Raw genomic sequence first — 16418 nt, 5'->3', positions numbered from 1 at the left:
CCGCGCGAATGAGCAGTGCCCGGCTTCACTGGGTCCGGCCTCGGGCCCATGTGCAGTGTCCGCATGCCTCGTGTCTGTCTGTCCTTCTGCGTCGTCCCACTAATGTGAATTTCAGCAGCAAGTGTGGTGTTTGTTTTTTATTTTTGTCTTTGTCTCCGTGCGTTGCTGTCGTTGTCCTTCAATAAGGTTGACTGCATTCAGCCAGTGCCAAAAGAGGAGCCCAGTCCCGCTACCAAATTCCAGTCCATCGGGGTTCAGGTAGAGGACGACTGGCGGTAAGTCGCACAGAGGTGGTGGCTGCTTCTCCCCCTCCTCTCCCTCCCTCTGCTCTCACCTCTCCTGCGCCTTCTCCTCCTGCTCTCCCTAACCCACTTCTCCTTGCTGGATTTCTAATAACCAAGCTGGGTTTGGGGTTTGGGCAGTGGCCCAGGCATGGGAGGCTGGGCAGGCAGGTGGGTGGGCCAGTGAGCGCTTGCTCTGCGAGATTAATCAGCCCTCAGGGGGCCGAGGCCAGCAGAGACATGGCCCAGCACCCCGATGTTGGTGGGCTTCCTGGCCCCACTGCAGTAAACAGGCAACCTTATGACCTTGTCCATGTGTGTGTGTGCGCGTGCGCGTGTGGGCGCGGACGGGTGGGGCAAGGGCTGAGCAGAGAATGAGACGGGGGGCTGTGGGACCCGCTTCAGGCGCATGGTGAGCAGACGATGCATCCGTTTCTCTGTCTCCCGTGTGTCCGGGTTGGGGTGGCCTCTGGTCCCTGGCCCTCCTGGTGACTCTCACCTTTTCCTGTCCCCGCCCCACTTCACCCCCCACCCTCCCACCCCCTAGAAGCAGCGCCCCCTCTCACAGCATGTCCTCCCGACGGGACACCGACTCAGATACCCAGGATGCCAATGACTCAAGCTGTAAGTCATCTGAGAGGAGCCTCCCGGACTGTACCCCACACCCCAACTCCATCAGCATCGATGCCGGCCCTCGGCAGGCCCCCAAGATTGCCCAGATCAAGCGCAACCTCTCCTATGGAGACAACAGCGACCCTGCCCTAGAGGCATCCTCGCTGCCCCCACCCGACCCCTGGCTCGAGACCTCCTCCAGCTCCCCGGCAGAGCCAGTGCAGCCGGGGGCCTGCCGCCGGGACGGCTTCTGGTTCCTGAAGCTCCTGCAGGCAGAAACGGAGCGGCTGGAGGGCTGGTGCTGCCAGATGGACAAGGAGACCAAAGAGAACAACCTCTCCGAAGAAGGTGAGTGCCGCAGGGACGGCCTCCGGGCTGGGGAGAAGGGGGCCTGGCTCGTGCCTCAGGTTCCCTGCTGGAGTCGGCTGTGAGCTCACCTCCTGTTTCCCTTCTTTCTGCCATCTCTCTACCTAACCTAACCTTTCTCCGGGAAGGATTTATGGCAGCAGCTGCTGGGGGCACAGGCTGTGTGGGCTCAGCCACACCTGGGCTGGGATGTTGCTCTTCCCTTCCTCGTGAAGCGACCATAGTCACGTGCCTCCCAGCCTCAGTTTGTTCTGTGTAACAGAGAGGTAGATACTCCTGCCCTCCAACTGTGTGAGCGTTTGTGAGGATGGAAGGTGGCCATGCGTGGGAGGGCCCGAAGAAGTGGCTGACATGGAGACAGCTGGTACCATACTTATGCCTTCAACAGCTCCTTACTGAGCACCTACCATATGCCCAGCCCCAGGGATCTAACCTCGGGCCTCAGCAGGGTGTGAGGAACTGTGAACAGATGACACAGAAGCCAGCTACTCCGCCACTTCTGTTACTATCTGTACCGTGCCCATTTCGAAAAATTCCCTCGAGAAATGAGTCCCAGAAAGAGCTAAAATTACGCGGGGAGCCTAGATTCACAGGTGGTTGATAACCTCCAGGCCACGGCCCCAGGGGCCACAGCTCGTCCTCAGTCTCAGTGAGGGCCCTCTCCAGAGAACATGCAGGAAGGACAGGTCTCCAGAGTATCCAGAAGGGATGGAGCCAGCATCCCACTGACCCCAGATGGCATGGGGCCTGAGGAGAGCCCCCTTGGATGGGTCCGTATCCACGGACCTTTAGGCGGGTGTCCCAGCTTTGATGTCACATGCTGCTGCGCAGAGAACAGTCATAAGAACTTTCCACAGTAAGAGTATTTAACAAGTCAGAATGGAGGCAAGGCCCAGAGAAGGCAATGAAAGCCTTCAAACAGGAACCAGGTAGCCCACTACCCGGCCCCCACCTTCCCTGCTTGCAGCTCTTGGCAGCTGTGCGTTCTGGTATTTTATTTCCTCTCAAATTCATCATCATGTATTGATTTCCTGCTCCAAGAGATGAGCAGTTAGCTCTGTCACGTCTGCCTCCTGTCCCACCCTCCATGTGGGACGTCACCATTTGGGGTTAAATATCACCAGTAGTTCTGGGCACCGTGAGCATGGAAATACTGTTCACTGCAGAGCCTAATACTGTATGGTGATTTCATTTCCTTTTCCACATTTTATTTTTCCTAAAATGAATGATTGCCTCATCTTTTTTATACCCTTCGTTTTCTAAGCTCTTGTTACTATCTCACACGTTCCACCAGATCTGCCAGCCTGCATCTGTGTTATTTCCCAGATCTGCACACGTATCAGATAACCTCATGATTTCATGTTTTTCCTGGTGCCCTCTCGTTCTCTCTTCTCATCTGGCCGGATTACTCTCTCGGCCTGCTGCCTGGCTGCTGTCCAGAGACTTCCCTTTCCATCACCTGGGACTGCCCTTGGCCACTGTCCCATGGTGGACACCCCGCTTCCCAGACCAGTGGCCTTCTGCTTTCTTGGCTGTCGTCCCTCATTTTGCTGCCACACACCTTCAGTTCAAGATAAATTTTTGGAAACTGCATATCTTTATTCAGACCTCACATGGTTGGGCTGGGTGTAAAGTTGAAAATAATAAATTATATATGTAAATGTGTAAGTTTATAGGTGTATACATTATATATAACCTACATATATAACATCTATAACCTATATATATACACACACACAAACACACCTATAAACATAAAGTTGAAAATCATTTCCCCTCAGAATCTTCAAGGCTATATTGTGTTTAGCTTCCTTTACTTGTACTGGAAAGTTTGATGCATTCCACCTCTCAGGCCTTTGTGGTTTTTTATTGGTGGAAGCTATTAGGCTCCTCACTTGACCTCTCTTGCGAATTCCGCAGTGCCATGCCGCGTAGGGCTTTGTTCGTGTGCTAGCAGCGGATAGGCCCTTTCTAGGTGGAGACGCAGGTCTTTTGTTTCTGACAAATAGCCTTGCATTAACTTTCTTTTAAAGATTTTATTTATTGATTTGGGGGAGAGTACAAGTGAGAGCACAAGCAGGGGGAGTGGGAGAGGGAGAAGCAGGCTCCCCGCTGAGCAGGGAGCCCGACGTGGGACTCAATCTCAGGACCCTGGGATCATGACCTGAGCTAAAGGCAGATGTTTAACCGACTGAGCCACCCAGGTGCTCTGCCTCGCATTTACTTTTAAAAATAATTTCCTCACTTGCATTTGTTCTGTTCTCTTTCCGAGATCCCCATTGCTCAGATGTGGGACCTGCCGGCTGGAGCCTCAGCCTCTCATCTTTTCTTCCATCTTTCAGTTGTCTTTCTGGAAGCCTTTCTTTTTCTTTCCTTTTTTTCACGCTGTAACAGCTTTATTGATCTGATTCACATGCCATGAAATTCACCCTTTTAAAGTGTGTACCGTTCAGTGGCAGTTAGTACGCTCACAGTGTTGTTCAAGCTCACAGTGTTGTTCAACCGTCACTACTGATTTCATTTTCAACGCTCCAAAAAGAAACCCTGTAACTATTAGTAGTCGCTCCTCATTCCCCCCTCCTCCTCAGCTCTTAGCAACCATGAATTCCATCTCTGCTATTCTGGATGCTTATACAAATGGTGGTCTTTTGTGTCTGGCTTCTTTCATTTTGCGTAACGTTCCCAAGGTCCATCCAAGTTGTAGCGTCTATGAGCACGTCCTCCCTTCTGCTGTATGGGTATACTTCACTAGTATCGGTAACACTGCTGTTGAACACCTGTGTGTGTGTGTGTGTGTGTGTGTGTGTGTGTGTGTGTATTACGTTCATTTCTTTTGGATACATGCCTAGGAGTAAAAGTGCTGGTTCATATGGTAACTCTGTGTTTAACGCTCTGAGGAACGTGCCAAACAATTGTCCACAGTGGCTGCACCATTTAACATTCCCACCAGTGGAACATGAGGATTCTCATTTCTCCACATCTTCACCAACGCTTGCAATTATTGGTCTTTTTGAATCTAGCCATCCTAGTGGACATGAAGTAGTATCTCCTTGTGGTTTTAATTTGCATCTCCAAGATGGCTAATAATGTCAAGTATCTTTGCATATACCTGTCGGCTATTTTTACATTTTTGTTGGAGAAATCTGTGGAGATTGGGAGGTTTTTTTTACTTTATCCCCAAACTCTGTCCATCAAATGTTTACTATGGCCATCCATATAAGAGGTCGTCCTTCCTCTGTTCCTTTTTCATGATTTTTTTTTAAAACATGGACGAAGCCAGCTTTTTTTTAAGATTTTATTTATTTGACAGGGAGAGAAGAGAGGGAGAGAGCACGAGCAGGGGGAGCGGCAGAGGGAGAGGGAGAAGCAGGCTCCCCACTGAACAGGAAGCCTGATGAGGGACTCAATCCCAGGGTCATGACCTGAGTGGAAGGCAGACGCTCAACGATCTGAGCCACCAAGGCACCCCTTGTCCATTTGTTAACTGGGTTGTCTTTTTGTTGTTGAGTTGCAAGAGTTCTTTATATGTTTTGAATAACGGACCCTTATTAAATATGTGATTTGCAAATACTTTCTCCACTCTATAAGTTGCCCTTTCATTTTCTTGATAGTATCATTTGATACACGGTAGTTTTTTTATTTTTTTAAAAGATTTTATTTATTCATTTGAGAGAAGAGAGAGAGTATGCGCAAGAGAGAGCACGAGCAGGGGAGGGGCAGAGGGAGAGGGAGAAACAGACTCCCCGCTGAGCAGGGAGGCTGATGCAATGCAACGCGGGGCTCAATCTCAGGACCCCGAGATCATGACCTGAGCCCAAGGCAGACACTTAACTGACTGAGCCACTGAGGTGCCCCTGTACATGGTAGGGCTAAACTATCTAGTTTTCTTTCACTGCTGTGCTTTTACTTATTTTTAAAGTTGTGAACATATAGTAATTTAATAAAAATTAAAATTAGGGGGGTGCCTGGGTGGCTCAGTTGGTTAAGTGTCTGCCTTTGCCTCAGGTCATGATCCCAGCATCTGGGATCAAGCCCCACATTGGGCTCCTTGCTCAGTGGGGAGCTTGCTTCTCCTTCTCCCTCTGCCTGCCGCTCCCCCTGCTGGTGCTCTCTCTGTCAAATAAATGAATAAAATCTTTTTAAAAAATTAAAATTAGGATAAAAACATCAAGGCACTGAGAAACTGGCAGCTCTGTGTGGGCAGGGCTTGTTGAAAGGTAGGTTTTTGTGGATACCTCAAAAAATTGGCTTTAAATCACATATAGTAGAAATTATATCACAATAACAAAGGAAACCAATTATATTAATAGAGTCATCAAAATGTATACTTTTTTGTTAAGACATTAACACAATCTAGCAGTGAGTCTAATTACTATAATTTCCAAGTAGTGATGACAGTAAACATTATTTCAAGATAACTGTGACAGCTGTAATGTGATATGAAATTATCTGTGATTTCTGTTGGTGCCAAAGTGACAGGTACTGCTAACATTAAAGTGGTTTTATTGCCCATCTAAGTTTAAGGACATCCTGCTGGAGGGTGACAAACTGGCCCTTTCCTTAGGGAAAGACCTTTAAATGCCAGTACTCTTTCTTGGCAGTCCTACAAAATCTTCTTCAGAGAAGAATCTTATTACTCTAGGGGTCAATATTTTCTCTGATACTATCGCTTGTGTGGTTTTTTTTTTTTTAAGATTTTATTTATTTATTTGACACAGAGAAGGAACACAAGCAGCAGGGGTGGGAGAGGGAGAAGCAGGCTTTCCGCGGAGCAGGGAGCCCGATGCGGGGCTCCATCCCAGGATCATGACCTGAGCTGAAGGCAGCCGCTTAACGACTGAGCCACCCAGGCGCCACTATCGCTTGTGTTTTAAAATTAATGATTTTGGGGATGCCTGGGTGGCTCAATTGGTTAAGCATTTGCCTTTGGCTCAGGTCATGATCCTGGGGTCCTGGGATCGAGCCCCGCATCGGGCTCCTTGCTCAGCGGGGAGTCTGCTTCTCCCTCTCCCTCTGCCTGCCACTCTCCCTGCTTGTGCTCGCTCTCCCTCTCTGACGAATAAATAAATAAAATCTTTAAAAAGAAAAATTAATGATTTTGTGGGGCACCTGGCTGGCTCAGTCGGTAGAGCATGCAACTCTTGATCTTGGGGTTTTGAGTTTGAGCCCCACACTGGGTGTAGAGATTGCTTAAAAATAGAATCTTTAAAAAAAAATTGGGGCACCTGGGTGGCTCAGTCAGTTAAGCGACCAACTCTTGATTTCAGCTCAGGTCAGGATCTCAGGGTTGTGAGATTGAGCCCTGCATCAGGCTCTGTGCTCAGCAAAAGTCTGCTTGTACCTCTCCTTCCCCCTCTGCCCCTCCCCTTGCGTGGACATGTGCACACTCACTCTGTCTCAAAAAAAATAAATCTTAAAAAAATGAATAAAATTAATGACTTTTTTAATCACTAACTTTTAAATTTGATAGGTTCATATCAATCTTTTACACCCTTGATTTTTTTTTTTGAATTTTTTATTGTGGCAAAATGTAACATCTTAACTGGTTTTGTTTTGTTTTTAAGATTTACCTGTTTACTTAGAGGGGATGCAGGGGAAGGGGCAGAGGGAGAGAGAGAATCTCAAGCAGACTCCCCACTGAGCAGAGTCCAACACAGGGCTCCATCTCACAACCCCAAGATCATGCCTGGAGCTGAAATCAACAGTCGGATACTTAACCAACTGAGCCACCCAGGCGCCCTGTATCTTAACCGTTTTTAAAATGTTTTCAGTGGTATTAAATACATTCATATTGTTGTACAACTGTCACCACCATCCATCCCCATAAACTTTTTATCTTGTAAAACTGAAACTCTACCCATTAACCAATAACCCCTCATTCTCCCTTCCTCCCCAGCCCCAGGCACCCATTATTATACTTTGTCTTTATGTTCCAGCTACTCCAAGTACCTCATAAAAGGTACTTCACACAGTATTTACCTTTTTGTGATTGGTTTAGCATTAACGTCCTCAAAGTTCTTCCATGTTATGGTATATCTCAGAACACCATTCCTTTTTATGACCGAACAACACTCCATTGTGTGTGTACACCACATTTGCTTGTCCTTTCATCTGTCAATAGACGTTTGGATCGCTTCCACGTTTCAGCCGCTGTGAGTAATGGTGCTGTGAATGTGGGCGTACAAATACCTCTTCAAGTCCTTGTCTTTCGGTCCTTTTGGATATATACCCAGAAGTGGAACTGCAGGATCGTATGGTAATTCTGTTTTTAGTTTTTTGAGGAACCACCAGTGTTTTTCACAGTCACTGTATCATTTTACACTCCCACCAGCAGTGCTCAAGGGTTCCAGTTTCTCCATGTTCTTGCCAACACTTGTTTCCCATTTTCTTTCAGAGTAGCCATCCTAATGGGTGTGAGGTGGTATCTTATTATAGTTTTGACTCACATTTCCCTAAGGATTAGTGATTCTGAGCATGTCTTCATGTGCTTGTTGGCCGTTCATATGTCTTCCTTCAAGAAATGTCTATGGAGGTCCTTTGCCCATTTTTAAGTCAGGTTGTTTGCTTTTTTGTTATTGAGTTTTAAGAGATATCTATATATATTCTAAATATTAATTCCTTACCCAGATATATGACTTGCAATATTTTCTCCCATTTTGAGGGTTATCTTTTTACTCTGTAGATGACTTTTGTAATGCACAAAATTTTACATTTTCATGAAGTCCAGTTTGTTTTTTCTTTTGTTACCTATGCTTTTCATGTCATAGCCAAGAAATCATTACAAATCCAATGTCTTGGAGCGCCTGGGTGGCTCAGTCATTAAGCATCTGCCTTCAGCTCAGGTCATGATCCCAGGGTCCTGGGATCAAGCCCTGCATCGGGCTCCCCGCTCCACAGGAAGCCTGCTTCTCCCTCTCCCACTCCCCCTGCTTCTGTTCCCTCTCTTGCTTGTCTCTGTTAAATAAATAAAATCTTAAAAAAAAAAAAAATCCAATGTCCTGAAGCTTTTCTGTTTTTTCTTCTAAGAGTTTTACTGTTGTAAAAAGGTCTTACATTTAGGTCCTTGATCCATTTTGAGTTAATTTTTGTAGATGGCATTAGGTGGGTCTAAGTTTTGCATGTGGATGTCCAGTTTTCCCAGCCCCATCTGTTGAAAGGACCATCCTTTCCCATTTGTCTTGGTACCCTTGTCAAAAATCATTTGACCGTATATGCAAGGGTTTATTTCAGGGCTATTTTATTCCATTGATCTATGTCTTTATGCCAACATCACACTGTTTTGATTTCTGTGGCTTTGTAGTAGGTTTTGAAATCACGATGTAGGAGTCCTCCCATTTTGTTCTTTTTCAAGATTGTTTTGCATATTTGGGGTCCCCTGAGATTGCATATGACTTTTAGGATGGGTTTTTCTATTTTTGCAAAAACACACTGTTGGGATTTTTGAAAGGGACTGTATTCAATCTGTAGATGGCTTTGGGTAGTATTGATATTTTAACAATATTAAGTCTTAAACAGGGGGATGTACTTCTGTTTATTGCGTCTTCTTTGATTTCATTCAGCAGTGCTTTGTAGTTTCCATTGTACAAGCCTTTCTCCTCCTTGGTTAATTCTTAAATATTTTATACTATTTGATGCTATTGTAAATGGAATTGTTACTTCCTTTTCAGCTTATTCATCCTTAGCATATAGAAATGCAACTCATTTTTGTTAGCTTTGTATCCTGCTGCTTTGCTGAATTCACATAATAGTTCTGTGTGTGTGCGTGCATGTGTAATCTTTGGAGCTTTCTACATAGAATATCATATCTGCAAACAGATCATTTTACTTCTTCCTTTCCAATTTGGATGTCTTTTCTTTTTCTTGCCTAACTGCTATGGCTAGACCTTCTAGTACTGTTGAACAGACGTGGTAATAGTAGGCATCCTTGCCTTATCTCTGGTCTTAGAGGAAACACTTTCAGACTTTCATCATTGAGTATGATGCTCACTGTGGGTTTTTCATAGATGGCTTCTATTATGTTGAGGCAGTTTCCTTCTATTCCTAGTTTGTTGAGTGTTTTTCTCATGAAAGGGTGTTGGATTTTGTCAGGTGTTTTTTCTGTATGAATTGAGATGATCGTGTGGTTGTTTTCCTCATTCTGTCGATGTGGCATAGTAGTACACTGACTGATTTTCATGTTGAATCATCCTTCCATTCCAGGAATAAATCCCACTTGGTCATGATATGTAACCCTTTTAATGTGCCAATGAGTTGTATTTGCTAGTATTTTCTTGAGGATTTTTGTGTTGACATTCATAGAGATACTGGTCTGTAGCTTTTTCTTGCAGTGTCTTCATCTGGCTTTGGTTTCAGGGTAATGGAGCCACAGAGAATGAGTTAGGAAGTGTTTCCTGCTCTTCAGTTTTTGAAAAGTTTGAAGATTAGTGATTAGTTCTTTAAAACTTTGGTAAAATTCACCAATGAAGCCGTCAGATCTAGGACTTTTCTTTATTGGGAGATTTTGAGTACTGATTCAGTCTCCTTACTAGATAAAGATCTATTCCAATTTTCTGTTTTTTCATGATTTAGTCTGGCAGGTTTTGTGTTTCTAGGAATTTGTCCATTTCATCCCAGTTACCCAGTGTATTGGTGTGTAACTGTTCTAGTATCCTTACAATCTTTTCATTCCTGTAGAATTGGTAGTAAATGCCTCCACTTCCATTTCTGATTTTTGTATTCATTTTTTCTCTTAGTCCATCTAGCTGAAAGGTTTGTCAGTTCTGATCTTTTTGTTTCATTAATTTTTCTCTATTGTTTTTCTAGTCTCTATTTATCTCTGCTGTAATCCTTCTTGTTTTCTTCTTTCTGCTGGCTTTGGGTTTATTTTGTTGTTCTTTTCTGGTTCCTTAAGTTGTAAAGTTAGATTGTTGATTTGAGATCTTTCATAAGTTTTTAATGTATATTTTATAGCCATAAATTTCCCCCTTAGCACCACTTTTGTTGTTTTTTGTAAGTTTGGGTATGTTTTATTTTCTTTCATCTCTCAGTATTTTCTAATTTCCTTTCTTCTTTGACCCACTGGTTGTTTAAAGGTATATTCTCTCTCTCTCTCCCTCTAAAAAAAAGGTGGGGGGTGGTGCCTGCGTGGCTCAATCAGTTAAGCATCCAACTCTTTATTTTGGCTCAGGTCATGATCTAAGGGTCATGAGATCAAGCCCTGCATCAGGCTCTGAACTGGGCATGGAGCCTGCTGCTTAAGACTTTCTCTCTCTCGGGCGCCTGGGTGGCTCAGTTGTTAAACATCTGACTTTGGCTCAGGTCATGATCCCAGGGTCCTGGGATCGAGCCCCACATCGGGCTCCCTGCTTGGCAGGAGGCCTGCTTCTCCCTCTCCCTCTCCCCCGGCTTGTGTTCCCTCTCTCGCTGTGTGTCTCTCTGTCAAATAAATAAGTAAAATCTTAAAAAAAAAAAACTTTCTCTCTCCCTCTCCTCCCTCCCCCTCTCCCTCCACCCTCTAAAAATAAATAAGTGTATTGTTTAATTTACACAGTTTTTTGAGTTTTCCAGTTTTCCTTTTGTTAAATTGATTTCTAACTTCATCCTGCTGTGTTCAGAGGAGATATTTGTATGACTTACATCTTTTTAAAAATCTATTAAGACTTAATTTGTGGGGACATCTGCCTGGCTCAGTCAGTGTAGCATGTGACTCTTGATCTTGGGGTTCTGAGTTCAGGACCCATGTTGGGCCTAGAGCTTACTTTAAAAAAAAACTTGGGGGGAAAAAAGACTTAATTTGTGCCCCAAACATATGGTCTGTCGTAGAAAACGTCCCATGTATACTTGAGAAGAATGTGTATTCTCTTGTTGGGTAGGGTGTTCTGTATAAGTCTGTTAAATCTAGTTGGTTTATTTTGTTGTTTAAATGCTCTATTTCTTTATCTTCCGTCTTGTTCTATTATTGTGAGTGGGACATTAAAGTCTCCAACTATCACCATAGAACTGTCAATTTCTCCCTTCACTTCTGTCCATTTTTGCTTTCATGTATTTTGGTGGTCATTAGATGTATACATGTCTATAATTGTTACATCTTCTTGGGGCGCCTGGGTGGCTCAGTCAGTTGTGTCTGCGTTCAGCTCAGGTCATGATCTCAAGGTCGAGCCCCACTTCAGGCTCCCTGCTCAGTAGGGAGTATGCTTCTCCCCTCCCTCTGCCCCTCTCCCCACTTGTGTTCTCTCTCTGTCTCAATAAAATCTTTTAAAAAAATTGTTACATCTTCTTGCTTTACTGAATGCACCTTTGATTCTTAAGAATATCCGTGTTCCAATGGTATATTTTTTCATGGTTTCAAAATTTGGGTTTGGTTTTTTTTTCATTTTTTCTTATTTAGGTATTCATCTGCAGTTCATATTTGTGCATTCTACAATCTCGTTTTGTTTTTTTCATATGGAAAGCCAGTTGTCACAACACCAGCTACTGAAGTCCTTACTTTCTTCACTGATGAGTGATACTGGTCATAACCGCTGCCAAACTTTACGTACACAGGGCTGTGCTTCTGGGCTCCATTCTGTTCTGCTGTTCTATTTCTGCATTAATACAGCTGTTAACTGCCAGAGCTTTTTAACATTCCTTGGTACCTGGCAGGGCGAATTCCTCTTCCTTACTGTGTTCAGAAATAAAAAGTTCATATACTTCTTCATTTGTCCAATACTAATTCTGGAATTAGTATAGCAAATTCCTTGGAAAAATTTTGCTGGAGCATTGCCTGGAAATAGAATTTATAGATTAATTTGGGAAAACTTGATACCTGTAAAATATTGAGTCTTCTTAGCTATGAACAAAGCTTCTGTCTCCATTTATCCAGCTATCCCTTTTATATCCTTCTCTTCAAGTTTGATGAATTGCTCCATGATGGTTTTACATATTTTTATTAGGCTTATTTCTTGGTGCTATCTAGTTTTTTTTATAGTCAAATCAATCTGTTTTCTATTTTGCATATTCTGATTAGTTATTTTGAGATTTGTACGTTGATCTCATGTGCAGCAACCTTGTATAACTCTGCTCTCTTGGATTTACATCATAAATAGTATTTGATATAATGACAATTTTGTGTCTAATTTTACTGTGTCTCATGCATCTCTTTTCTAACTGTGGGAGCGTCAGGACACTGGAACAGTTGGAAGTTTGTAGCACCCCCTCCCTGGTCCTACCTTCCCTCATTCTGTGAATATTTACTGGCACTTTTTCTAGCTTCTGGGGAGAAGGCAGTGAACAAAACCAAGCCCCTGCCCTCGTGAAGCTTATGTTCTCATGGGGCGAGACAGAAAATAACCAAATAAGCAAACAACATGGAAGATGTTTAGACGCGCAACAGAGAAAACAGCACAGAAAGCAGGACAGTGAGGGCTGCGGGGGTTGGGCGGTGTGGCCGTCCCCACAGCGTGGCGGGGAAGGAAACCTGATGCAAGGGAGAGAGCAGCAGCAATCCTGGAGGCCTGGAGGGCAGAGGCAGGGGCAGGGATTGAGAGCTCCTGGGGTGGGCAGGTGTCTGACGGGCTCCAGGCCCAGGGAGCGGCCGGCGTGGCTGCAGCGGCAAGCGGGACGTGGGAGATGGAGTCGGGGCAGTGGCGCCCCACATCACACAGGGCCTCAGAGGGGTAGGAAGGGCTTGGCTTTTACTCTCAGAGGAGAACTCACTGGAGAGTTTTGAGTGCTGCAACTTGACATTCTTTTTTAAAAGGGTGAATCTGGTTTCTCTGTTCAAAGGAGAGTGGAGTGAGGGGCACAGGTGGGAGGGAGGAGGAGGGTGTCACCATAATCTGGGTAAGACAAGATGGTAGTGGCCACGGAGCACTTCTGAGAGAGGAGGCAGTTCTGGATACATCTGAAAGGCAGAGCAGACTTCCTGACAGATTGGGTACAGAATAGGAGTGAAAGGAGTCAAACCCGGTTTGGAATGTGGGTGACAGAAAGGACAGAGGTGCTCCTGGGATAGGGAAGGCTACGGTAAATACCAGGAGCAGAGTCGGGAGTTCCGTTTCCAGCATGTTACATGCGACGCGCATCATCCGCTCTCAGAGTGGAGCCGTCAAGCGGGCGGCTGGATACAGGAGCCGGGGAAGGCCCAGGCTTGAAGGTTCTACTGGGAGTCCTCGGTGTATACGTTAAGGTCAGAAATGAGATGGCAGGGGCGACTGGGTGGCTCAGTCGGTTAAGCATCCCGCTCTTGGTTTCGGCTCAGGTCATGATCTCATTGGTCAGGAGACTGAGTTCCGCGTGGGGCTCGCGCTCAGCAGGGAGTCTGCTTGAGATTCTCTTACTCCACCCCTCTCCCCACTCACACGTATGTGCTCTCTCCCCTCCCTCCCTAAAATAAATAAATAAATCTTAAAAAAAAGAAAAAAGAAAGAAAAAGAAATGAGATGGCAAAGCCTAAGGAGTGGAGACATGAACACTGAATGGTGGGAAAGGAGGAGTGCCCGGTGAGGTGGGAGGGAAAGCAACTGGAACGCACCTGAAGAGTTTTCTAGAAGAGAGACTGCTGGGTCAGATGCTGCCGCTGCTGTGGGCACCACAGGTTCGATCTAGACAGAAGGTTGTTGGAGACCTTGAAGAAGGGGGCTGGTGGGCGTGGGGCAGCCTGACTGGAGAAGGGTTAAGGGGAAACAGTAGTAATTGGAGACAGCAAGTATTGTTTAATCGTATGGATGACTTTTTCTGTACAGGGAACCAAGAAATGAAGGGCTACAGGGTCAGAGGACAGGGTCGGGGGTTTTTGTTCCTTTTGTTTTTAAACAGAGTGATATAAAGCATGTTTAAATGTTGAGAATGACCTTGTAGGGAAGGGGAAATTCATCATGCCAGAGAGAGAGGGGACAACTGCTAGGGTGGTCTTCTTAGGTGAGTGAGAAGAAACTGAATTAGTGCCCAAGTGGGAAACAGGCAGTTGCAGGGAGTGTTTGGGGGGCACAAAGTGTAGGATTGTGATATTCCTGATGAATGGATAGTAATCCACTCTATTTGTCTGGATGTATGTCATGTTCTGCTTTAAACTCTTATGTGTTTTGAGTTCTGCTGCATAGCTGTCCTGTGGCTACGGTCTGTCTGGTATACCACGTCTTTCCGGGCACTTACTTTCAACCTCTCTCTCACTGTCCTTATAATCATATCTCCTATAATCAGCATATGTCTGGATTTTGAGTTTTGTCCAGTCCGTTAATTTTTACTTCAGAAGTAGACCATGTAGTCCATTTACAATGGGATTTCTATATACTTGGGGTGGTTCCTACCATGTTATTTTGTGGTATCTGTTCTATTTTTTGAGGGTTTTTTTTTTCTCTCTCTCTCGCCTTCTTTTGGATTAACATGCCCCTCTCCTGCTTCTCTTGTATTGAGGCTGTATTAATTGGTATTAAGCTTGCCTACAAATAACATTTAAAAAAGAAAAAGTGGTTTGAACAAGACTGTTCATATCTCTCAAGTTCAAGAATGTCTGAGATAGGAATGCTAGAGCCCCAGGCTTGCTTTTTCTGAGGTTTGATGTCATAAAATTGGCTTCCATTCACCAAATCTTACCATTCTGGGGGCCTGAGTGGCTAGTCAGTTGAGTGCCCAATTCTTGATTTCAGCTCAGGTCATGATCTCAGGGTCCTGGGATCAAGCCCCATGTCGGGCTCCACACTCAGCATAGAGTCTGTTTCTCCCTTTCCCTCTGCTCCCCCAGCTCGCGCTCACCCTCTCTCTCTCTCTCAAATAAATAAAATCTTTAAAAAAAAAAAAAAAATCTCATCATTCAAAGTGGCTGCTGGGTTCCAGAAGTGCCAAGTGCATTCCAGCCAGCAAAGGCACCAGGAGCATACAGGAGCAGTTCGGCCCCACACACTACTTTTTCCACCCACTTCATTGCTTGTTGCAAGGGTAGCCAAGGGAATGCTTGGGTCCAGGCTGCTGTGTGCCCAGTTACAAATCAAAGGTCCCTATACATCTCGTTTTCAGAATCCTTTGCTGTGCTTAGCAGAGTGTGCACATTATAGAGATGCGATATAATACCAGTCATAGAAGTCCTTATTCTAATCCTGATTCTAGTGTAGCTTGTTTTGGGTTTCTGATCTTGTGCATACCCTGCCTGTTTTCCATTTGACAGTACTTTGTCCTGGAAAATTCACACTATGCCTAAGAAATTTCTGTATTTTTACCTCATTTGAATACAGTTTGCTATTTGACATGAAGAAAAGAATCTCAGAGGTGTTATTTCTGAGGGATAAAGAGAAACAAACATTGGAGACAGCCAACCTTAACTATCACAGGAGTTACACACTGCACTGCTATTCTTTCAGCCCTTAAAATCTTAACATTAAATTATTTAACATCTTTACCTTTCTCCCAGACAACACAAGGACCTTAAGATATGATTTATCTAATTGTTTTCTTATGGTTAAACCCCGCCCCCCCGATGATTCTTTTTTTTTTAAACGTTTTCTTTTTTTTTTTTTTTTTTTAAGATTTTATTTATTTATTTGACAGAGACAGAGACAGCGAGAGAGGGAACACAAGCAGGGGGAGTGGGAGAGGGAGAAGCAGGCTTCCTGCTGAGCAGGGAGCCTGGGATCATGACCTGAACCGAAGGCAGACACTTAACAACTGAGCCACCCAGGCGCCCCCCACTGATGATTCTTATATAATTATGGGAATAATTTTTTATACATGTATTTATATTTACCTGTGTGTATATCATTTTCTTTGCTCTTCCCTCCTTATTATCTCAGATCTTCCTTCTTCGATTTTTCTTTGCTAAGTACATCCTTTATACCACATAGATGTGTAACCCTAAGGAATATGTTTTATTTTGCCTGTGTTTGAATTTTATACTAACAGAACCACAGGGTATGTAGTTTTCTGAGGCTTGCCTTTTTTTTTTTTTTTTTTTTGTGGAGCCCAACGAAGGCCTTGAACTCACAACCCTGAGATCAAGAACCTGAACTGAGATCAAAAGTCAGATGCTCAACCGACGAGACACCCAGGCACCCTGAGGCTTGCTTTTTTTTTTTATTCAACCTTGTGTTTAAACTTCATCGATGTTAATGTCTGTACCTGTCGATCATTCTTCTCATTGATAAGTAGCACTGTGCTGTATGAATATACTATTGCTTCTCTGCTCCGCTGATGAGCCCTTGAATTGTTTCT

The 16418-nt window shown here is 44.5% G+C and overlaps 1 protein-coding gene across 5 annotated transcripts in view; it reads left to right on the top strand.

Moving 5' to 3' along the window:
- DLGAP4 (DLG associated protein 4) overlaps positions 1–16418 on the top strand; it is a 191752-nt gene that overhangs the window by 162321 nt on the left and 13013 nt on the right. For 3 of the 5 annotated variants that reach the window (XM_025875760.2, XM_025876709.2, XM_025875761.2), the window contains 2 exons: positions 187–275; positions 829–1241. In XM_025875760.2, the coding sequence (XP_025731545.1) occupies positions 187–275; positions 829–1241 (502 nt within the window). The remainder of the gene's footprint in view (positions 1–186; positions 276–828; positions 1242–16418) is intronic. The other 2 variants (XM_073880471.1, XM_025875766.2) reach the window with 1 other exon arrangement.

The sequence above is a fragment of the Callorhinus ursinus genome, unplaced genomic scaffold (genome assembly GCF_003265705.2).
Source record: "Callorhinus ursinus isolate GAN/ISIS: 27379988/994484 unplaced genomic scaffold, GSC_fseal_2.0 scaffold38, whole genome shotgun sequence".
Taxonomy (NCBI): Eukaryota; Metazoa; Chordata; class Mammalia; order Carnivora; family Otariidae; genus Callorhinus; species Callorhinus ursinus.
The sequence above is the reverse complement of the archived record's forward strand: the minus strand, read 5'-3'. Positions and strand labels throughout refer to the sequence as shown.